At 40.8% G+C, this 24,947-nt stretch overlaps 1 protein-coding gene across 1 annotated transcript in view; it reads left to right on the top strand.

Annotated features, from left to right (window-relative positions):
• Positions 1–664: 664 nt before the first annotated feature.
• The window catches only part of LOC308068144 (uncharacterized protein), a 66,437-nt gene continuing 42,154 nt past the window's right edge, over positions 665–24,947 (top strand). Inside the window, exons 1-2 of the mRNA XM_080398233.1 lie at positions 665–698; positions 16,938–24,661. Of these exons, the coding sequence (XP_080254359.1) occupies positions 24,516–24,661 (146 nt within the window). The 5' untranslated portion in view covers positions 665–698; positions 16,938–24,515. The remainder of the gene's footprint in view (positions 699–16,937; positions 24,662–24,947) is intronic.

Consider the following 24,947-nt stretch of genomic DNA (forward strand, 5'->3'; position numbering starts at 1 on the left):
TGGGCCAGGGAGACCTCACAATCCAGTCAAGGAGTGTGGGGGTCTGTCTTCCAACCTTCCCAACCCTCAGCAGCCCATCTAAGGTGACCATCTGCAAAGCCACAAGCCATCTCCTCTCTGCTGACAAACAGAGATGGAAAAAAAAGGGTCACTAACTAAAAGCTTAATTTGAAGAAAGCAGTTTGTCTTGACGGTTGGTCAAAGAATGTTGAGAAATAACAGCACGACTAACTTTCCCTCCTCCTCAAAATTCCCATAAAGGAAGAGCTTGACATGAAGAGGGGCCAGACGTGATAGCCACGGTGACAGGGAACCCATCATAGGTCGCTGAATGCGTTAGGGCCAATGCACTTCCCATGGTGCTTTCCACACTAGCAGTTTTGCCAGAATCCTTCCTAGAAATTTCACGTGCATGGAGGCGGGGGGGAGTTCTCTAGTGACACACGTTCTGAGTATGCAACATCCAGCCTGCTTTATTTAGATTTTTCACAAAATATTTATCACTGCCATAGTGATAACTAACCTAAAAAAAGAGACGACGTTTCAAAGCAATTTGACCTTCTGTAGACCCTATCTGGAGACATCTCTATTCTTACACGTATATTATTGGCAAATGTTTTGAATTTTTGAGTTTGTAGAGGAAAATGTTCAACATCTCCGGGATTCTCGAGCCATGGGAGACTGCTTTCCACCCAACAGTAAATACGTTACCAGACAATACTTAATTTTTAGGCGTCAAATATGTTGTAACTGTCCCTGGGCCTTAGCATGAAGTGAATTAATAAAGTTGCTACTTTTTGTCTTTTCTTTATTCTATTTATTATATGCCAAAGCTGGCAGTTCTGACAGTTAAGTGGGTGATTTCCAAGAAACACCATTCAGTGAGTGCTGGAGGAAGGGTCTCGGGTGCAGCTGTGGAGCTGATGCTCCTCCAGGTCATTAACACCAGCTGGCTTCGCTGGGGTTTGTTTTTTGGGTGAGACTCTAGCTGGAGCTCTACCTCCCAAAGCAAGCGCTGCAGCAGGATTCTGCAAGGGAGCAATTCTGAAAATGACTGATTTAATGATAACGTGAAAGTCATGGTTAGACATATTTTAATTGAGGCTGCTGGCTGAACGCTGCTGGGTGCTGTGGAACGTGAGCAGCACTATGAATATCAGGAATGCTAATAATGGGGTCCCATTTCTAACTTGGGAACAAGTTTCATTGCGTGCACATAACTTCCATGGGCAGGCATTCCTCTTGTCTTGCTGGATGTGGGGTGTGGCTCTGTGTGAATAACCCCGGTCCTTTAAAAGAGTACTGGAAGACAGTCAAAGAATTGTTTCTTTGCCAATAATCATAGTGTGGGGAGGCGCCAGGCTCAGGTTTTAATCCTGCAAATGACTCCAGTGCAGTGAATGAGGTAAATATAGTGTGCAATTGGAGATCTAGGTCTTTGTTGGTTTTGGGGGGGTTGTTGGTTGCTTGGGTGTTTTTGTTGTTTGTTTGGATTTTTTTTGTCTTTTTTTTTTTTTTTTCTTTTTAAAGAGCTTAATTAATTTATCAGTGTTTTCCCTGGAAGTGTTTGACAATTCATAATGTTGCTGGTTAATAAGGCACTAATTGACTCCCAGGTGTTTAGTATGGAGGGTTAAAGCCAATAGTATGGGTCAGAGGAAAAGTATCAAAAGACTGCAAGTATAAGCATCTGCACATTTGATTTTGTTTGCGCCAGATTCCTGGCTATCACTATCTTAGGATACCTAAGAGGGTCGCAGTTGTCATAAGCATGTCTTAAGTGGGTGCTTCAGAATTGTCCTAGGATGGTATTGAGCCAATCTAACAGCTTCCTCGAGTGAAGTATGCGCAGCGGAAGAGGGAGAGAGGGAGGAGGAATGTGTGGTATTCCTCTTCGTCTTTCTGGCACAATTGTCCTGATGGTACTGTTTCAGCTGGTGTAATCAAGAGCAGCCCCTGGCTATGCTGCAGCACGTGAAGCTCCGTTTTCTGACCCTTATATGGCACACGACTGCGGCGGGACTGGTGGGGTTTGCAGCTCCTTTTCCTCCCTGCTCCCTTCAGCTGCAACGAGCACAAATTTGATGTGTTTAGGAATCTGCTCTTATATTTTAAAACTCCATGCAAATATGGTAATAATAACTTAACTGACATTTGCTTTTGCTTCTGTGTAGTATGTCTTTAATATGATTACTACCCTTAACATTTAAAGGAACTTTGACAGTTATGTAATCCCTTCAACATTTAAGTACAACAAGAATTTATTATTAAGTGCAGTGGCTGGAAATGGAGCACTTTTTTCATTCACACTATAAACAGTTATGTTGGATTAGTAATCCTGCTTGTCAGAGTTGTTCACTGTTTAATATTAATCAGTAAGTTTATGAAAGGTGCAACCAAAGGCAGAAATGAACAGTGAAGAAGTAAACCTTGGTTCCATAAAATCAGATGCTATTTAATACTTACGTTCACATTTCTTGCAGTGACCATTAGACTAAGGGGAAAGGAAGTACTGCGTTATGGTAATGGTACCTCTAACTAACTTTTCATAAACATATATTTAGTTTCTCACTATGTAAATGCAATAGCAGGTAGTGATAAAAGCCAAGACTTCTGAGAATGTTTTTAGGTTGTTTTGTAAAGAGCATGTTTTTCAGACTGCTGTATAGATTGGGTATGATACAGCCTAGCAAAACACGTAATGATCAAATATTACATGACAAAATTAATAGCATCTCCTTTTGGTGCTTATCCACTATTAAAATGATGTGCAAATCACTTCACCTGAATATTTCTACCTAATTTGTGAGTTGTTATCTTTGAGCTACATAATTAATTTTTGCATCTTGCAAACTGTGTTGCACTACAGAGTTTTTTTTTATCACTTCTGAATATCTAGTACATGTTCATGCAGCACGTACAGAGAAGCCAGGTCTTTTGGCTGCAGATGTCATCCTGCAAGATCTTTAGATGATCAAAGTGAAAATGACACCATTGTAACATAAGATGTCTTGAAACAGTGCATAATAAATTACCATGATTGGTTAATGAACATACATGATTAATGGAATAGAATATAGACATATAATAAAGGCTTTTCTTGTAAGTGTCAGTCATCTTCCATGTTCAAGTGCTTCCAGATATATCCCTTATACACCTAACATAATAGTTGATGTGTATCCATATGTATATAGTAATATACACTAGAGAAATCAAATTGTGGTGTATGACCTTCCTATTAAACCTGCAATTACATTTTAATAGCATATTTGGCATATTTCTATACCTAGGTTTGTTTCAAGTTAATTTCCTCCCTTTTTTTTTTCTCCCCCCCCCCCCATCCTGCTTGTTATGATTTTGTTTTGGATTAAAAAAAAATTAAAAAAAATCTTCATGAACAACATTAGTCTCCGTTAAACTATGTATATCTGTCACTGATCACTTTTAAAGCAATGTGGCATTAGTTTTTAAAATTCTCACATCTAAATTTAGTATTTGCTTATGGTAGGGTCAAAAGTGTCACAAAATGTGCATCACTGCCTCATTATCAATCACTGGGATATTTTTGGAGAAGCCATTTGATTTGCATCGTCGGACCTCCTACCTAGCATCACAGAAGGCTGTGCATCAATAAAATTAACTTTTGTCACTCAAACCAAATTGGGCTGAGGCGCTCTTGCCAGAACAGCTAATGTGCATGCAAGGAGGACGGCTGATCGCGGAAACATTCAAACCTTCTTTGGAAAGGCGGAATAAATTAATTAATCTGCTTCTGGGTGATGTCCCAGAGCTTTCCTTATGTCTCAAATGAAACTCAACAGGAAGGCAATAGATCACACCCACCCACAGCCAGTAAAACGGTAAGGCTGTGATCCAACCAGAGGTGTAGAGTGATGGCAATGGGGTGGACCAGACTTGTGCTTGCACCATCCCAGCGTGCAAAGCACTGCTCAGCTGTGCCTCACCTGCAGGAGCCTTGGAGCTGTGATTTAATGTGCAGCCGCTCTTTGCTAAGTTCCCCGTTGCTCTGGAGGAAGTTGCTGCGGCTCTTTGCAGAGCTCGACGTACCTCTCATCTCCTGCCAGCTCTGCAGAGCAGAGCAGTTCCTAGCGGCAGGAGCACCACCCTCATCGCCTCCTCCCTCGCCTGCTGAGCGGGAGCTGCTCTCCTTCCAACATCTGGAGGTCTGGTCTGCAGCACGGGGTGCCTGGGGTTCACATGCTCCCCTTCTCCCATGGATCCAGTTCCAGCCATGCTGGGAGCCTTTTCCAGTGAAGCCCAGCATGGCTGGTTGTCCTTGCTACCCGCAGGCCACCACAGCAAGGCAATAAAAAGACAAGAACTCATCCCAGCCTTCCTACAATGTCTATGATTTTTTTGCTGGAGGTTGTATTAGCCAATATCAAGGGAGAGGGATGTGTCATGCCTGGCTGTTTCCTGCCTTGCAGCACATCCATGCAAGAGATGAAGTTGATTTTTCTTGGGCCTTTTGGCAAAAGAAATAATTCTGCTAAGTTTTACCAACTCTGATAGAATTTATGTAGTTTGAAGATAGAAAGTGAGGGTTTTTTCTCGAACATCCACATCTTTTTTTTTATAAATGCCAGCTCATCATCCATTATTTTTTTTCCCCACCCTCCTCTCCCAAATTTGTTTCAGGTGCTCTGCATGATACTGTAATTATACATATTATCTGCTAAAGACATGTACTTGGTACATCCAGTCCTCCTTCCTTCTGTGAAGCCATCAGTAGCCCATTGATATGTCCCTCATCCATATTTACTGAAAGATTTTGGTATTCACTGAATTTGTGATGAAGAACAGTAGGAGTTTTGTGCATTCCTGGGTTTTTTGTTTGTTTGTTTGGGACTTAAGCTATTCCATGACTGCAGTTGGCCACAGGAGTCACCTGGTCCTTTTTTTCCCCTCTTTCCTCGCTGGTGGGTATAACACAACAAAGCCTGCAAAGAACTGAAGAAACCTCTGAGCTTTTTATCCCCTCAGGAAAAGGTAGCAATTTATGGAGAGACTGCAAAAAAGCAGGATTAGGGGATTTCAGAAAATGTAAGCCTTTTCCTTTTTGGGTTGCGTAGGCCTTTCCTGAGACATCAGTCCTAATGAAAATGTGCTACTGTAGCGTAGATGGATGTAAAGTTTAAACTTAAGTTTGAACAAAGTCAGTACGTGTGCACTCTAATGTGCTTGGGGATGGATGCTGTCAAATCTCTTAGTCATTTAAATGATTGTTTCAGTATTGTATGTGGTACAAATATTTAGACTTTGATCTACTTATAAAGCCAGATAGTTCTTGAAAATTTTCATAAGTATTTCCCCATTTCCTGAGCTAAGGAAAGGATTTTTCAAAGCTTAAGTCAGCTTGTTTTATCTCAGATGAAATAATGTGATTTTAGTGTACCTGGTGAGACCACAAAAATATGTGCATTTCAATGTGAGAATACCTGAAATGCTCAGTTTTTGCAAACATTTCTGAAAAGGGAAAATCCAAACAAGACAAAAGAATTTCTTTTAAACCCTTAGACAAATGGAATATATAGGTTTGCACTGTATTTTTTATAATATTATTCAAATTCTAATTAACAAGTGAGAGTGGCCACATGCAAATTCAAATGGAATTTTATTATATTTTACCAAAGGAATGTTATGGGACATGAAACAAACTGTTATTAAAAATATTAGCAGAACACTAACTGTTATTAATGCTAATTGGCTTCTCTTTGCTCCTATGATACTGTGGGTGCTTGTATAAGTCGGTTGGAAAGAAATAGATAAATATGTAGGAATTGTACTCTGTTGGGTGAGAAATAGCTTCAAGAGGCTGAGCCGTTTCATGGCAAATCTGGGCCAAAATATTAAGAATAACAACATTTTGTAAAGCAGCTATCATCCTTTCAGTGTTTAAAACAATCAAGCTTCAGTTTGACATGAAAAAAAAATGTTACTTTTTCAATCTTTTTGAAATTTAAAATCAGTTGTTAAATTAACTACAAGAAGAAAAATGGGGTACTCAATTTATTAAAGGCTTGGAGAGAAAAAAAAGTATTGAAAAGAAACTTGATTCCTCAAACAATTCTGGTGTCACTAGACTTTTTATTATTAAAAACCCCCACGTTTTATGGAAAAAAAAATCCATTTGGTTTAACCTTCTAAAACTCACTGTTATATCATAAAGTACACCCCACATATTCATAGCTATTCATTTTAAATGTAAATGCCTTTTCAGTTGGGACTGTCACGCAAGACCAGTTGTTTGAGTTGCATCAGGTGTGGACCTGCACCAGACGGCGGCGGCTGGAGGAGATGCCGGGTGCTGGGAGCTGCTGTAGGTGTTGGGGGGGATGGTGCTGGCACTGGGGGACAGCTCACCACCACAAGGAGACTGAGCTGGGACCATCTGAGTGATGGGGGGAATCCCAGAATATGTGGCTTCTTTCCTTGGATGAAAGAAAGGCTTTTGCAACAGCAGCTCAATTTCCGGACCTGTCAGAGTAGTGTTTTTGTTGATATGTTGAAAAGCATGATTTGGGTCATCATCTTTCCAGTTACCGCTGGCCTCTGACATGCCATGGTCCTGGCATAGGTCATTATGTCTAATCATGGGGTGCGCTCTACTCTGATGTCAACTTCTAGCCAAGCTTCAAAGCTGATTTAGTGGCATCATCTTGAAACAGATTTTACAGCTGAAAGTCAATAAAATTTGAAAAGCCTAGTCCAGAAGACAATATTAAGTAGTATGAGAGGAAGCTATCAAAGCATCTCTATAGAAATAGAAAAGCCATCCAATTCTTTAAAAGAAACAACCCTTTCCTTTCCCTTCACTGCTTACCACTTATAAACACCAGATAAGCAATTTCTGATGTTTACATACAATTTTTTTCCTTTAAATTTATTCCTTTGCAACTGACTACGTAGCTTCTCTGTCCAACAGGCAATTGCAGTATCACCTAAATTCTGTTTCTTCCAGGTTAAAAATATTGGTAGGTACCAATTCAGGGCATGCTTATTCAAAGGTTAGAAAGTACACAGAACTGGTGTCTAGTGTAGACTTTATTTTAGGAGCAAACATAAACACGGAGAAACTATAATCCTGGTGTAATGTAGGAATCTAATTAAGACTAATGAGGCAACATTAAATTTAATGTATGATGCATTTTATATGCCTTACCATTAGAGCTGCAGCAAGCTGTTCATCAGAGCATCGAACTTTGGTGAATAAGCCCCTCAAGGCATTGTTAAACAATCTGGGCTCAGACCTTCTCCTGCCCGTTAGCTTGTGTTGGGCTGGCAAAGATCTAGATATAAATGGAAATTTGGCGGGGAGGTGGAGAGGGAAAAAAAGGGGGAGGGCACAAGAAGTTGTGACCATCTTTGAAGGGCTCTGAGAGCTGATAAAAGGGAAGAGAAACGTGTGGCTGAGACAGACCCTCAAGGAGGTACCAGGCAGGGCCAGAGGGGAGGTGGGTGAGGGGCAATGCATGAACTACTGTTTCAGAGGCACCCATAGCAATGGGAATGTAAAAAGGCTGGGGTTTAAGTGACACAGCAGATCAAGAATAATAATCACGGTGGTCATCACTTAAGAACTTATTAATGATAAGGTTTGTTGTAGATTTTTTCTTTTTTCTTTTTTTTTTTTTTTAATTCACTGACTTTGGTAATTTTCTTACTTGTATTTAACTATGCAGAAAAATATAGCTCCAGGTTTAGATTTTACTCTCCAAATTCCTTCCCTTCAGTACAAAAGAAGATTCTCTCCATAATACAAACAAAACTTTTAACAATGATTTATCAAACAGCATTTCATAGACTGTTGAAGAAGCAGATGCTCAGTATATAGTCATGGTGCATGAGCAGTGGCTTTGCAGGGTAGTTCTTGAAGGTGAGGGATTTGGATGGCTCTGGGATAAACCAAGGGCCACCGTTGGCCTTAAAGGGGAGGGAAAAATACACGGTGCCATGAGGTTAAAGACGGGTTGAAGAAAGGCTGGTTCCTAAGGAACGGAGAGGTTTTTGGAGGAACATATAATGGGCTGAATTCATGGATTGACCACATGAACTGACTCTATGGCGGTCAGAGCGCATGGGTTGGGAGTGCAGACTGAGCTGCAGCTTGGACAAATTCATGGGATCTGGTGTCGGTGATTGCCAGCTGCTGTCAGATGGGGCCAAGCATGCGAAGAGGAGGAGGTAAGGACGAGTCAGTGGGGGTGGGGAGGGTCGGTGTCAAAGTGCACTTCGACCCTGCTGCTCTGAAAGCTGAGTTTTAGCCTACTACATCCTGAAAATTCATTCCAGTTTATATTATTGCATGTGTTAGTGATGGCTTGAGTGTTTGAGACTGAAGTATTTCATCTACACATGAAATTGGATTTTTTTTTTTTTTTTTCCTGTGGAATATAGCCATGGAAACCTGTAGTCTGTGCTGGAAAATAAATGACTGGAGAAGTTCCTTGGTGACTAACTTGCTACAAGATGTTACTATAAGTGCAAACATGAAGTTATACTTTTAACAACAAACAAATGCCATGTGCTAGTTTTGCATTAGAGATTCAGCAGTAAAGGTGGCCCGAGGCAGAAGGTACTGTCAGGATGGCTGGCAATGGTGTGGTGGGAAAACTGAAGGTACATATTGCACAGGTTTGGGCTGGGGGAATGAGTTATTCCTTGCAGGCACATCAGAGAGCACCATGAAAGCTCAGCTGGGGGCAGAAAGGAAAACAATGCCGCCGGAGGGGTTTCGGCGGGGTGGGAAGGAGCGATGCGGTGAGCGACGTGTTCACAAGTGTTTCGGTATTGACCTAACTCAGCTGCCATTGAAGTATGTGTGTGTGGGACAACTTCAATGCAAGCAGATGTAGGCTGATGCTGAGAGTTTTTACAGTCCCCTGGTGTGTGTGTAACATGCTGGGACCACCCGATCGTACCTAACCCGTGCTGCCAGAGACACGGAGAGAAAAAGCACATGTGAGGGGGGTCGTTTTCCTGCTCTAACCTGCTCTGCTCTTTCCTTTCCCTAAGGGCTTGCCTCTCTGCCTCTACCTGGACAAACTTGAATGCGTGCTTATGCTGTTGGCATTTGCTCTCTGTTCAATGCTGAGCAGAAGATAGATGGAGGATGCATTTTAACTGGGAGCTGTGAAGGTTTATGAAAGCAGATAGCTGCTGTGAACCCTCCATTCCTCATCCCTTCATGCACCATGCTCATCTCTTCATAGAAAAATCCAGGAGCAAACTGTAGAAAGTGTGGATTTATAGCAATAAATGAAGTGAGTTCATGAATTTATTTTCATTTTACTTTCCCTTTTCTAACTTCCTTCTTCAGTGTTTCAGCTGGAGAAGGGTTTTGTTAATGCCAAACCATGCCTTTCTTGTGCCTGAGCTAGAAGCATCTGTGCTTTTCCTGGAGTGTGTGTGGGTCATAGTTTTTCCCTGTAGGATTTCACTTTTTCTTTGAGGATGTGTCATGCTTTTTGCTCAGCTTTTGCTAGCTAGATGGTCTTTTCTGGGGCTTTTATCTTTGGGTCCTGTAGACCGTGGTGCTGGGATGTCCTCCCAGCTCTGGCTCACCAGCCTGCTGACTTGCACACTGGTGCACAGGGCAGCGTGTGCCCCACTAGGGTTTGTAATGCACAAACTCAAGCAGACATTGCAACCAAAGCTAACTTGGCTAAAGGCACTTGCAAGGCTGCTAAAACCCCATCATTTGGTGTTCAACCTTACTCTAGGGAAAGTGCAACAGATAATTCTACTTGCCTTTCCTGGTCATGTATGAGTGTTGTTTGTATTTAGGTCAAATTCCTTTAAGGACCTAAGCATCCCTTTTCTCTCAGGATGCTGCTGCAAATGGCTTTTCCTTTAGAAATGGATTTCCAACCTCCTTTGCAGCCAGCTCCCTTCTGCTCTCCCTCTGAAACATGGCATTACCGCAGCTTGGGATTTCTGTTTAGGATGTTAGCACAAACAAACAAGGATGGCATAAATGTCAGAATAAAACCAAAGCATTTGATCTGATAGAAAACCACCCAGATGAGTCTTGAATAAGAATCATAGATTGCATGTGGACCTGGTGGCTGTCAGAAGCCCTTTGTTACGTGCACTGCCCATGTGGCCGCTGTGCAGTGGGAATGGCTAACTGGGGCAGTGCTCTTCCTGCTGGGGTGTGGGTTGTGTTCTCAAAATCCATCTGGCTGTTGCTTGTTTCCTCATCACAAGTAGTCAAGGTGGTTTTTACATAAGTAGCCCTCTGAATGAAGGAAATAGGTGATTCTTGTCCAAAAGTGTGGCAGGGCTTTATACCCTTCAACCGCTGTGGCTGTGCTCAGCTTCTGTAGGCACTGAGCTGGCAGAGCTAAGGGTTAGCTTTTATCTGCTCCCTTTAACCTCCTCCCTCCTTAGGGAGCCTTGCTTTTAAAAAAGTAAATCACAAGCGATGATCTGGCAGAGACTGATACTTCCCACCTCTTCAATAGGTAAATTGCCCTTTTAGAAGAGTGATCTGTGCTCCTGTCCTCATTTTTCATATCTCACTTAAAAAAAAAAAAAAAAGAAAAAAAGGAAAAAAAAAAAGAAAAGAAAAAAATAATCTTGCAGGGACTTTGACTTAAGGAAAGACACTTTAGAGTCTTTTCCTAATATCATTCTGAAGTTAAAAAACAATTTGACTTCAAGGGAGATAGGACCCAATTTTTTAAAAACTTAATAGGATTAGTCATGGGAGCTATTTTTAGCAAAAGTTCAACTTTATCCATGTATTTTAATGTGGGAAAAGTGTGTCCTTTTCCCTCTGCTAATGTTTGATGTATTCCAGCCCTCCTGCGAGTGTGTTTGAGTATCTTAGGGGCTCTGGAGTGGAGGAGAACTTCCTCTCGGATTCTCTCTGTTTTCTTTCGTGAAAATGACATTCCTAAGCTGTTTCACTTTCTGACAGGAAATGGAACCTTGCCAAAAATGATTAAAGTCCAAGAAAGCATAACAGTTCCAAAGCTGCAGCAGTTCTTTAGGAGTCCCGAGTTTGACATTGTGTCAAACAAATGTGAAATATTGTTTAATAAATTTGAATAATACAGGGAAAGGGAAAAATGGTTCTTGGCTTCTAATGCTGGTGCTCTTTATTGAGTCCATAAAGGACTGCCTAGCTCTAATAAATTGAAATATATACATAAATATACTTGTGCATGGGTAACTGTTTAATATTGTAATATATAATGAACAGCACACATGCACCCCCCACATGCAGACATTGATTTATACATATGTACCACCATATATTTATATATATATGTATATTGATATGTGCGTGTAGACCCACTCACAGGTTTGTATATGTTTATATGTGAAATTACCATTTTCAGGCAACTCCTGTGCCTGCTTCATATAAGAAATACCACAAGTATTATTTATAAGGTGCGACATGACATTATGACTTTATAAAAATACTAATCTAATGCTAGATAATATACAATTTGTTAACAGTTTCTCAATGGTTTTTAATTCAGTGTTTGTTTAAAGCTGTATTGTGCAGTCCTTACTCATGCCGAGCAACACCTTATCGTATAATTCCAGCATTATCGGAAGGGCTGTGTGAGGCTCACTAAAGCACTGAGAATTACACTGCACCCAACAGCCTGGCGCTTCCATGTCTTCTAACAGCTCCTCCTGCCAGAAGGGTTACCAGCCGCTGGAAGTCTGACAGTACTCGATATTAGGTTATTGACACAAGGGCTCTATCAAAACAAGCCGGACTTCTAAGAAGTTCCTGTGCTGCCAAACCCAAGCATGAAGAAATCCTGTCAGTCTCCTCAGATTACTTCTCAGACCCCCCAAAAACCCAAAACCCCTCCGCATTTGCAAGTTGGTTTCCAGGTTCTTTTGGATTTTGATTGTACCAGGTTCGCTGAAATCACATTTTCAAGTTGCTTTCTGACCACTAGGCCAGCAACTTCTTTTTCTTCTCGATTTTAATAGGAAGGCTGAGTTACATCATCACCAGACTTCAGGAGCTCTGAATTTAAAAATGATTCTAATGACTCAAGGCTCAATAAAATCAGGACAGTTGGCAACTTTGCTAGAAAACATGAAAAGTTGCTTTGTTGGTTCTTGCAAGAAAACTCCACATGTTTCCCCTCCATCAGATACATTGCTTCTCCTCCAAAATATATCAAATATTCAAGAACCTATAAAAAAATAAAAATGTTCCACTGACATGGTCTTAAAGAGAAGACATTCTTTAAGTGAGATGCATTTCAAAGGAAGGGTTACTATTTTTCATTCCTTGTACGGGACCCTAGTGTTATTTGTTTAAAGGCAGTCACCTTTATCAGTTTTCTAATGGCATTTGAGATTTCACATCCATAAAGTTGAACCTGGACCGTTCGTACCGTCATTCAACAAGGACAGCGATTCACGGCTACTTTTCAGACAAGCTAAATTGATCAGACAAGTCAGTCAATGTCATTGAGCACTATTTGTCACTTCATAAGCAGCTACAATCTGCTGTTCTATAAATGCAGAAGGACCGTCGAATAAATCACATCAACCAGTGGGAGTAGATAGTATCCCTTCATCCATAATTGGTGCGGTCCTCTCCTGTCACATTCGTTCATTCCCTGCGATTCCGGCGCGGATTGACACTGACAAAGAAAGAGCAGCCGCTGTCAAAGGCACTGGAGTCTGTCTGCTACTTGGCTCTCCCTGCTAATAGATATCTATCATAATATTGCATTAACATCACAAAAAATCAGACTTATAACTCCACTATCTGGGTATATCGATGACATATGTGGGGGTCTCTCCTAGGTTACGGGGAAAGCTGATTGATGCAAAAGGAAAGCTTCTGATTAAAACCACTTACCAAATCCATCAGCGGTAGAAATATTTACTGCTGTGCGTGCTGCTGCTAATTTCATGGGCAAAAAACCCAAAAAACAGAAGAAAAAAGAAAAAAAAGAGGGGAATGCAATGACTTGTTGTAAATAGCTCTTCTGGAAATTTGTTAATTGTTATTCTTTGCTGCTACAGGGATACTTTATTGACTTTATTCCTATGAAGTGATTGTTTGGTTATATAGTTACTAAAATAATTAAGGAAGTGGAACACTTTGAAAAAATATTAATGACTGTTTAACACAGAAAAAAGCACCCCCCCAGCTCTTATTTGGTACCAGGTTTGGCAAAAAAGTGTTTCCTGAGTGAACAAATGAAATTAGCATTGAGTATTTATTGCAAGGTTGTGCCAGGCTACAAACTTTTTTCCTGAAGAAATGCTGGACAGTTTCTACCAGGAATATGTTAGATTAATCAGGTTGCTTGGCCCTGGAGAGAAATCACAGTGGAATACCCAAACTGCTGTGTAGTCACATGTAAATCTCTCTGACAACCTGGAGGCACGGATCATTTGTTCAGTGTTGAGTTCCAACAACATGCTCGTGGAGGAAAATACCTTGTTTGCTTATAAAAAGATTGTGGCTGAATATTAATTGCTGAGAACAGGAGCACTGGGATCTTGGGTCTCCAGGATGAAGATCAGCATCCTTTGTTTTTGGGGAGAAAAAGTCTTAAGTCAGTTTGTTTATGTGTAAACAAAGCTTCCCGTTGCCCGTCCTGTGGGAAAGTAGTGAAATGTTTGCTTTTTAAAGGTGCTCTGTATAAATGTCATGTTCCTGGCTGAAGTCTTTGCTGGGCCCAAAGGCAAAGCGTAATATCAAACAATTTTTACAGTTTTTAGTCTGGGATGTCTTTTGACCCGAGTGCACAGATGATGAGCAATTTTCCTTTCTGTGTTGGCTCCTTCACCTCCTGGTGCATAAGAAGTTGTCCTGAAAGCATGCCAGAAACCTAATAGGTTAGCAGTAGAAATGATTTTATCTATGAAAGACTTAATTTTGTTAATATTCATATAAATCCCGCTATAAATACAGCCAGTGTTCAAAAGAAAGTGCAAAGCAGGAGATCATAAAAGTATTCCTCGCTAAATACAAGACCTTGACATGTTTTTAAATGAATGTAATAGAAACGTTAGACCTAAAACTAAAATGTGGGAAAAATCAGCGTGCAGTGGGGAACTGAACGGCGTCCAGAGGAGGCAGCTTACATAGAGGCGCATTCATTGTCAACATCTGATACTGAAAAGGTCAATAGTTAATTAAATAATCCATCACCTTAGGATAGAGAGCAGTCCTCACTTCTGACAATCAATGACAGAAATATTAAAAGGTCAGAAAATGAGTTACTATGTATTGTGTTTTCTTACTGTGCATTATAAAGATGTGACTTGGTGTGAGCAGCACAGGCATGAAGACAGGTGAGAAGAAATATTAGTTGTTGCCCAAATATTTTCTTAAATGCTCTTTTACCAGCCTTCTGCATGCATGGGATTCTGAAATGGGTCTTGGAGATGTAGTAAACTTTTAGAATGCCAATTTAAGACTGCATCAGAGAATTTATAGCACCCTTTGTTTAACAGTTAGGGTGTTTTGGGGAGGATCTTTCTCGTGTTGCTTGAGGTTATACTTGAATTAACGGAGGGAGTGTCCCGATATTCCGGTTTTGTTTAGATAGGGGTAGAGCTGCTTTAGGAGCTCGAGAGGCAGTTTTCTCTGCCTGTGTTTTGTAGGCTCGATGAGAATGTGTTTAGCGGAGTAAATGGAGCTCACCCGCTGGCTCCAGTGTCTGTCCCTGCATGCAGGCTGCTGCTTGCGCTGTACTGCCAATGTGCAGCATGCACCTGGTTCCAGGTTTATTCTGATAAATAATTGCATTACTTAATGTAGGGTCGTGCTTGGGACACTGAGTGTTTATGTGTACTTGAAGTTAAATACAATAATGGTGTGGCCACAAACAGTTTTTTCTTTGCTGCCTGTTATAGGCTCTCCTTTTGCAGAAACGTTTCCCTCCCTGGTTGCAGGGCTATTCCTGTGCTGGGTTTGTCACACGATGGACATCAGCGACTCGGTGCTCTTTTCCATTCCTTTCTCAAGACAGTTGATTTTTTTTTTTTTTTTTTCATTTTCTGAATGGCAATTGTGCTTTACATCTGGGGGGAAACCACTGGCTCCTGGTTCTGTGCCCACTGCAGCTGTAGATGGCTCCTTTGAGCGCTGCCTCCAGCAGCCCCGCTGCCCTTGCTATGCTTGCCCTGCTCCATGTACATGCCTCCGTGTGTGCCTGCAGAGCTGGGAGGGACCCTCCTGCCTAAGGGAAGGGCTATGAACGCGCCATGACAGGGGTCTGCTTCCCTCTTCTCATTACTATACAGCGTGGAGCCGATGCATATTTATTAATACTCTCTCTGTTTATAAATTTTCTATATTTTATTTTCCTGGTATGTAGCTTTTACCCTGAGAGTATGAAAGTCACAGTGCTGAATTCTGGCAAGTGTTATATGATTATTTTATCTCTCACTATAAAGCGTTTTGAAAGACTTTCTCTGAGAGGCAATATAAAAATAAATTGAATTGAACTATGGCTTCACCTTCCCACTTTTTTAGTGCAGAAACCTTTAGAGCAAAAACTGCAATATAACGACAAAGGAGGAGATTAAGACTGTGTCATGAAAGAGGTGACGCTGGATGACAGGTCCGACCCTGTGTGAGCAGTTTGGGTTTGCAATCGGCTGTGTATTAATTAGATTTTAAGCATGTTCACAACTGGGAGAAAGCCTGTTTGTATTTTTAGTGGGAAGGTTAAAGCTGTGAGAAAGGTATTAGATATTATCTGCTGTGGTGTATTTATATATACAAAGGTCTACCTGATGGTTGTGCAAACATCTGTTCTGTTCTTACCCAACACTGCACGGTTCATTAAAACTTACCCTGTTGGCCTCTGAAAGGCCAGTTCTGGAAGCACATAATCTTACTTACAGAGTCCACAATGGCAATAATTTGTCTTTTAAAGAAAATAGTCTTAGCTTAGGGTAATGAGTTTTTTGGTGGGTGTCCACCTCCCCCACCCCCAAAATATGATTTTATGTTTTACAATGCAGGCTCAATAAATTACATTACTAAATGACTCCTGGTTCATGAGAAGTGCTGTATTTTGACAATATCAGCCAACCTTTCCATTTGTTTAAGCAGGAAAGTGGGGAGCCAAAATAAAGCTGTTACAGAAGAAATCTCAAGAACGTTTATGAAACTCTGCTCTAGCTTCATTTATTAGGAGTTGAAGCATAGTCTTAATTTGTCATGCAGAATTCCAGGGGAGTGAGTAATTTCTAGAGCTTCTCTAAATGCCAGGACTTAATATTTTTCTGTAGCAATTTGTTTGTAAACACGGAATAAATTGTATAGGTTGCAATGTGACAAAAAGGTTTCTAGGATTTGTCATCTTCTGCTAGCAGCTGTTGAGTTTATTTTATAGCATCTCATGGGGTTTTTCAGATAAACGCATTGTTGATGGCAAGCAAAAGCACCCTGATGTTCTCTGATGGTGGGCACACACAAAGTTTAGCTGCAGTAAGCTGTTTGTAAGCATTGGGGATTTGGGATTTGATCTCCAGTGGATCAGCTCCCCTGGGTTGCTGCAGTTCCCACCAGGGTGTCCATGTGTCATCTTCAGAGGAACCCACACTGAACAGGAGGCAAACTCTAGGCAAGATGTTAATCTCCCTTCTGGTAAGGATGCTTCCAGCGTAATTTTTCTGATGTGAAGAAAGGAAGCACGGCTTTCCAAGGAGGATTTTTAAGAGAACGGAGTTCATTAATTTTACTTGCCAAGTTCGTTAGCGTTGCAGGAACCCAGGATATTTGTTCCCACTCTCCCACCCCTCTTTCTTATCTTGTGACATACTGTAGTAGTGGGATTTGGTCTTTTATGTAGTGGTCTGAGGCTATGTTTATGTTAGAGAGCAGTGGAGTAGTAGGGATGGAGCTGAGGAGGAGAGCAGCTGGTGCTGAAGACCTCAAATCTACCCTGTTTATGTTTTAGGGTTAGCCTTGGACTGAAGCCAGTATGGTCCCATGGATTTGGTCCCATGGATTTGGCCCCCTGTTAGCGATCAGATTGCCCTGGTGTGCACCTGCATTTTAGTGTCCTTCAAAAGGCACCCAGTGTGTGGTTTCCAGAAAGCTCTTCACAGCGGCTCCTGGTGTGGTGAGTAGAAGGGACTGGAAGGTATCTTTCAGAAGTCCATTCTGGACTGAAGCAAATACACTTGCAGAAACACACACCTGAATGTTAAACAGTGTTTTGTGCCACAGCATGATGAATCATGTTCTATGAACTCTTCAAAATTTATCGTTTCTAGCACGTTTGCTGAAGATCTCTCCCACGCTTCCATGCCCTAATTCACTCTCTACGTAGTAGGCAGGTGAACATTTCCGTGAGTGTCACCAGTGCTGTCACTGCATCCCTAGGCTCAACGCCGAGCACACCAGCAATCCCGGAAAGCAAAGTCAATGCACAGGGGCCGTGTTTGAGGCATGTATTGCCTTGGGTGGGACGTGATCCTGCCTCCCCTAGACCTGTGCGCTCTCATATGCTTTCAGAGATTTTGTCATGGCTTTGACTAACATGGCAGCAGCTGCTTGCCTGAACCAGTACATCAGTTCTCATGGTCTTCTGCTCCCCAGATCGATTACACTATGTCAGACAAACACAGCAGAAGTCATCGTCTAAGGGGAAAACCCACTCATTTCTCACTGCATTCCCAACCACTTCAGAACCTCTGCCAGCACATGTTAACTCCGATAACATTTTAAGATACTTCTTTAATGAAATAGAGGCCTTGCAAGCAAGGCCACATTATCTGAAGTTCTCCCATCCCTCATTTAAATCCAACATAATTAGTACAACTACAGACTGTTGTTATACATGCTGAAGTATAATGGCTGCTATTATAGCAGCTTGCAGGAGCAGAGATATATGATATTGAATGATATGTCAAGGAAAAATAAACATGTTTCATTTCTTCATTAGATAATGTTTATTTATAGCACAATATATATCTACCTCCACTGTACCATTAAAGTTTTGACTGCTTTTTAACTATAAAATTTGATATTGTTGTGGCAGCTGCACTACTCAAATGATTGCTATAGTACAGCTGTTATCAAAGAGTAAGATTTATAGCTACACTACATGGTGTAAAGATATGTGCATATTTACTTTGTGTTTTACTACTTGTGTCCTATATTTTAATGACACAAGGTGAGATGAAATAGTGAAATAATAAACTCTTTTGCTGCTGCAAAAGCAAATAGCACAATTTGTTTAAAGTTTGGTGTTTAACTTTCTATTGTGCCAACAATAAAAGGCATTCTTTGCTCTGCTCTTTTGCTTTACTTCAATATAGTTTACAAGTTAGTAGTAATCTTAGAAGGTTTTTTTGTTTTGTTTTGTTTTGTTCTGTTTTTACTTTTCAGAGAGGTGCTCTGGAACTGAGGTGAGAACCACAAGCTTGATGAAACATGCCAAGCTGTGTTATAATTCAGGTAAAGATCAGTATTTTAACCCTTGGTTAGATTGTTAGAGCACAATGAGGGACAACTTCCCACATGGTTGCTTTTCTGGGAGAATTATTAGATGAGCGTGTGAAAAGGACACCAATATCCACTTTCCACAATATGAGGCTGCTGTTCCACATGGCCAGATTGCAACAGCTGCCTGAGCCCTACACCAGGTATGAGAAGGACGCTCGGAAGATCTCTGGGTAAAGGGAAGGGATGACAACGTCTGTCAAGATCAATGGCCAGATCCTGACCACCAGTATAAACTCATTTATAGCTACTGCTGGGCTCTCTTGCTGAAACTTTGAGCTGACTCATGGGGCTGGTCCTCACAGGATGAAAGGTTTATAACCATAGCACAAAGCATTTGCAGGGAGGTACCTTTGGTTGCTGTTTCAATTTTGTTGATGACTAATGTCTTTTTATATATCCTTCTATGGTAAACCAACTGGATTTCACTCAACAAGGACTCTCTATCCAAAGGGCCTGCAAGCAGAATTAGGTTATTTCACAAAAGCTGAGGAATTTCAGCAGAAATAAAGTGACTTGGATTGAGGGAAACATATAGTCCTTTGTATAAGATGAGAATTTTAAACTCAAGCGTTCTCTGAAACTTCACAACCAGAAGGAAACAAAAGGCAAAATTGCACTACAGAGGAATGGTGGGTGATAGACTTCACATTCTTAATTACTTTCTGTGGTGTGCTTCGGCTACCTTTTCTTGGTCCATGCTGAGTCCAGCCATGTCCGTGGCAAATTCAACCATGTTGAACTAGTTGTGAGTGGGGGAAGAAGGGGCACCACCTCTTAAAATAACCCAGTAAAGTGATATTCCTTGATGTTGGTTTACTTTCACTTGAGTCAAATCACACGTTGTGTTTCCTACCAAACCGTTCTCTGTGTTACATCTATTGCATTTATTTTTTTGTTGCACTTCTTTTGTTTGAAACAGTAAAACATTAACTACTGTAACTTATCTGCTCTCCTTTGAGCATACTTCTGCCTGTTGCCTTGAATTTTTCCTATGCCTATACCATGTACGCATGCCTCTCCATTGTATTTTTAAAATATTTGAATGAAATTAAGAGAGTGTTTGAGATATACGCAGCTGAAATGGAAGAGGTCTGTGGTGCTTTGCTCTATGCAAAGACGTGACTCCATTTAGCTGCTGCTGAGCGCTGGGCAACCTGATGTTAACAGGCTTTTGCTGAAGATCGAGTCTGCACATCATGGGACAGGAACGTAAGGACTCTGCCAGGTTTTAATGCATCGTACCGGCTATTTTGACTTGGTAAGCAAAGTAACTCATCATGTTATGGTACATTCTGTTTTGTTAGCTTGATGTACCGTTTTCTGCCTCTGAGTACACACACACACACTTTGAAAGCTATGTAAAAATCTTGTGAAAATAGGCTTTCTCATGAGGTCTCCTTTCCTTCCTGGATTTTCTCATGTCATAAATCCAAGAATAGCCTTTTGTCTTGATATTTTGGTATTTCTTTTTTTTCTGGCACAGAACAAAAGGCTAGGACAAATTAAAAATAATAATAATAAAAAATAGACCTTAACTTCACATCTTGTAAAAGATTTGGCTCGAGGTTTTGCTTCAGATTTGAGAAAAGCTTCAGGTTTCCTATTATTTTACCCAGTCATCCTTACCATGAACTTATTTTGCCTTAGGGTGATGGCTTGTAGAATTTACTTAAGCATTACTTCTTATCAAAACTTTGTCCAACAACTTGGTCATCACTGGAGTCCCTAAGCACAGAGAGTACAAGAAACTTAGAGGCTCAGTTAATAGGCAAATTACTGCTAATTAGGCAAACAAGCTACCAGTAAAGTAGGTCTGGCAAGTGAGTTGATGTTAGATAAAATAAATGTGATAATTAATATACTGGAAATTTGGATGGGTCATCAGGATAGAAAATACATTGGTTTAGCTATGCTTGATCAATAGCTGCTGTCTTTGTGCATTTTGGTTGAAGCTCTACCAATTCACCCACCTCTGGCACCAGGCAAACACAGCACTTATGTGAAAAATACACTGCCCAGGCTGGACAGATGTGCTAGACAGGACCTGTCCTACCAGGTTCAACACATTGCTACAGAGGTAGGTCTGTCCCAGCATAGGGCACCCCTCCACAGGTATGGAGACCAGTACTTTAGATGAATTTACATTAAAAGAGGTTAGTGTTGATTTTCAGTGCTTCCACTACTTTTTTTTTTTGTCCCGTTCTACCCTGCCAGGTATTACTGAAGATCAGATTTTGCAATTACAGAGTAACCGCATCCTAATCCTGAGGTTTCCTGCTAATCAGAAACAATTTTTCTGTTATCATTTGTACTACTTTAATTCATTTTGTCTTAACTCCTTACATACCTTTAACAGAAGATAGATGCCTAGAAATTTTCACCTTTGTTTGTATGGGGAGTTTTTGCATTGACCAGACATTAGCAGGAACTTTAATATTATAACGTTACAGAAATATTCTTTGAGCATATTAAACGCATGTCTATTTGAGGTTCAGGAAACAGAAATGAAAACCAGTAGCTCTGCTATAAAGACTTCTGCATCATCTGTTGAGTCCATTTTCCTTATTTCAAAAAGACAGAAAAAAAGAACAGTAAAAAAGATAGAAAATAAGTAGCAGAAATAACACTGAAATAACACACCCACTAAAATAATGAAGCTATAAACACAAGGAAAATTTGTGGTAAGGCTACAAAAATACTTTACCTCAGTTCCCTTGGGGCTAGTCTTTACAAGACACATGGCCCTTTCCACTTTACGAGAAGAATCCAAGACGTTAAGCTGTATTTCCAAGGCTGGGCAATACTTTAAGAAAATATTGTAAGACAGCTATGTCTGGTCTAACCCAGGTCCCTGAGCCTATGTTCAAAAGAGCTTTATAAGCAAATGCTGGAGCATATGCTTGACTTGAAGTATATCTATCGTCCAACCACTGATGTACACTGGCCCAGTAGCTGATGTATTATAGAGCTGATCCCTTGATGAGAGACCATCCCAGACCAGTCAATTGAAAACTCAAGTGTTGGGCATCTCAGCTGTGTGACTGTCTTTTGAGACCAAACAGAACCAAAATGCATAAAGAAATAATTTGTTTATCTTTTCTCAGGCACGGTGTCGTTGTTTTGTGCTTTGCAAATATGTTGCTACTCTGACTGAGATCTCCATCTTTCCCTCAACTATCTCTTAGCTTCTCAATATTTTCCAAGGAATAAAAGAAGCCCACCTCTTGCTCCCACATTCTGGTGAGGTGATGCAGTAATATTCATAGAATTATGGCTGACTCTGGTTTGTATCTGCTGAAGCTGTAGTGATAAAGGCTTAATGGGCGGACAAAGATAGCTCTGTCTTAATAATATTTATGCTGTTGTTGTCTTCTAGGTCTTAGAAATCCTTTCCAGTGTCAGACAAAATTAGTATTTCTTGCGACTGAAGTCAATGAAACTATTTGTGTGAGCAAATACTGCTGATTATGAACGACAATTGTATATTTTAGTGATTATGGCCATATTTTGACCATAAGTACTCCGACATCTCAGCAAGTGCCAGATTTTCAGCAGGGTTGGAAACTCAGTGCCTTTGATTCTAAATCTTGTGGCCAGGTTTTTTTACTGAGACGAACACCCAAAATGCACTCAGTGCACTAAGCTCCGTGCCGAAAAGGGAAGGCAGGCCGCGGGGAAATCCGGCTCTGTGCACTTGGCAGCCTCACAGCTGATGGAACGACCGGCTGACGGTGTTATTCCTCCACAGACTTCCACCAGCAGTGCAAGGGGTAGAGATGGTCTGCAGTACACCCAAGCCACACGCAGTTTTGTCTTTCAGGACAGCAAAGTAATGACTGCGTATGTGGGTTGCATAAAAAGAAATTCAGAATGTTTTTAAGGCAGTATCTCTTTCCCCCTGTGCCACATCAGACAGGACTGTAGTGTTAGCTGATAAAGTGAATCTCATCATCCCTTTGAACAAAAAGCTTCTGTGGCAGGCTCGTTGCAGATGCATAATGCTAGATTTTTGTTTGAAACTACAAAGAGGGGGCTGGACACAGCTGTAGAGGTGATATGGCACTGATTTCACAAGGCCTCAGTCTCCCTCTCGGTGTGACAGGGACTATGTTGTACCAACAATGTCACGGTCCTCCTCATCCTCTCTCCCATGTCCTCCTTCCCCCTCAAAATGTTTTGCCTTTTTACGACCAAATGGCAGGGATGAATCTTTTTAACTAATTTTGACTATGGCAGTCGTTCTCCTTAGAGATTCAAAATGGAAGTTGTTTTGCCTTTTTAATCACCTTCTAATGACAGTGAGCAAAGCCATTACTAAGTTGAATTGAAATGATTTTCCTTCATTATGTTATGGTTGCATAAGAGAGGAGAAAAGCTTTCAAATTGTGTCTGTGGACTCTTACATTAGTGATAATATTGAATACACAGTATTATGAAAAAACATTTATAACCTCTTAAATTTACTCTTACTATATCTGGCATTTGCTGCCTATATGCTGGTGTCCATATGTGCGTGCTATAGATCAGCGTGCCTGTGTTGTATGGAAGGAGGAAAAGGGCTGACCAACTAAATCCATCAGAAATGAATATGATTCCATACCAGTCTGCTTCAGTGCATTTCTTGGTGTCCAGAAACACTCTCCTTTCCCTCAGGGCCTCAAAGCCTGCTGTATGTTTTCCAGAGCTCCATTCCCACCCTGAAAGAGGAGTGGAAATGCCTAGAAATTTGCCTTTTCAAGGCTGGTTTGTGAAATATTTTCGGTTTTGCCTTCAATTGTCTGGAAATTTTCTCTTCATACTGTTTTTTGGTTATTTCTTTTGTTGGGTTCCGCCCCACCTTTTTTTTTTTTCTTTCCTTCCTTCCATAGGTTAAGTAGGATGGGAGGAGGTCTGCCTCAGAGACAGGCAAGTGTCCTTTCCACCCAGCAGCAGGTAAGATGATCCGTTGCTTGACAATGCAGAGGGTTATCCAGTATCACGTGGGTCAAGGGGCCACGCATCCAACTTGTAAAGTTTCTCATCTCTTCTTTCACACTGGAGGGGGAGGGAGCTGGAGTCCATTGCCACTTCCACACTGTAGGACTTTTACCAGAGATTTAAAAGATGTAGCTTCTGTACCTCTACAACAAAGCCCAATGAAACTGCTAAATCCTATCTCAGAGATGTCTCCTAAAAAAAAAAAAAAAAAAAAAAAAAATAAAAATTCAGTAGGTGCTGGAAGCAAGTGTCAGTTGTCAATATCTGTTTCTTAGTTATGTGCAAATACTTCATTTCTGCTCATACAAAATTCCTAACAGTTTTTTAGGTGAGTCAGCATGCTAATGCCTTAAATTATCATTAAAAAAAAAAAAAGGAATTATTTATTTTCCCACAGTAATTAACATTTATGAATAAGCACATAATTTTCTAAATATCTCGTGTGTTTTCTTATTTCAAATGTGCTGGTAGTCAGTGTGATGGAATTTAAACTCCTGGTTCTGCCAGGACATTTACATGTTCTTGGTCATGTGAGCTGTAGAGAGCATGTGAGCTGGAATTTGAAGTAAGGATAGCTTAATACATCACAGGATACACCTTTACAGAGGTATTAATTCACTGCAGGTTTACTCCACATGGAATCTTTGTATTTTTATGACATGTACTGTTGGTTGTAATGCCATACTGGGTATCATGTATAACATCAAAGAGCTAAGTAAGTATAAAGGTATGCTGTATTTCTTTAGTTCACGTCAGCAAAATCCTTTTCAACCTTGGATACCTCCTACTGAAAACCTTTAGCTCTTACTGCATTTTTGTTTGCAACATTCCTGTCCAAAAATAATATCTGTAACAGGAAAATAGAATGACGAGGCTTTTTTTTTTTTTTTTTTTAATTGTAGTTTTAACTTATTTAACTCTTAGGTGTCCTTGGAAAGTGGAAAAAAAGTCTACTAAATAAAGCTAAGTTCTGAAGGTATCATCAGCTTGCTTTAAACCCTGTCATGAAATTGTTTTTCTTTAAATCAGACTGCTTCCCAAAGGCACCATGAAATTTTCCCCCACTGACATAACGTCCCACAGCAGATTTGCTGAAGTCTTCAGAGATTACTCCTGTGCCAGGACTTCAGGCTCTGCTGAGCACATCGACAAAGGTTTTTGTGGACAGGTCCAAGCAAGACAGATAAAAGACAGGTGTGACATGGAAGCCCTGTAGATGTTTTCACATCTGAAAAGTACATGAACCCAGAGTAATGGGTCCTCCTGAGAAGGAGGGCTTGGTCTCTTGAGCTTAGTGGCATTCTATGTAGCTGTGCAACTTCTAAGCAGTTTGAAATATGAGTAGCCTGAGTGTCTGTCTCCTTTAGAAAAGTTGCTTAAATAAAGGATTTTGCATGTGGAAGCTCTGTTGAGCTGAGGTGTTCATTTATGGGACAGGTGGGGCTGGGCCTGGGTCAGACCGGTGTATTCTCTGTTCCCT

The sequence above is a fragment of the Falco punctatus genome, assembly GCF_963210335.1.
Source record: "Falco punctatus genome assembly, chromosome: 8".
Classification (NCBI taxonomy): domain Eukaryota; kingdom Metazoa; phylum Chordata; class Aves; order Falconiformes; family Falconidae; genus Falco; species Falco punctatus.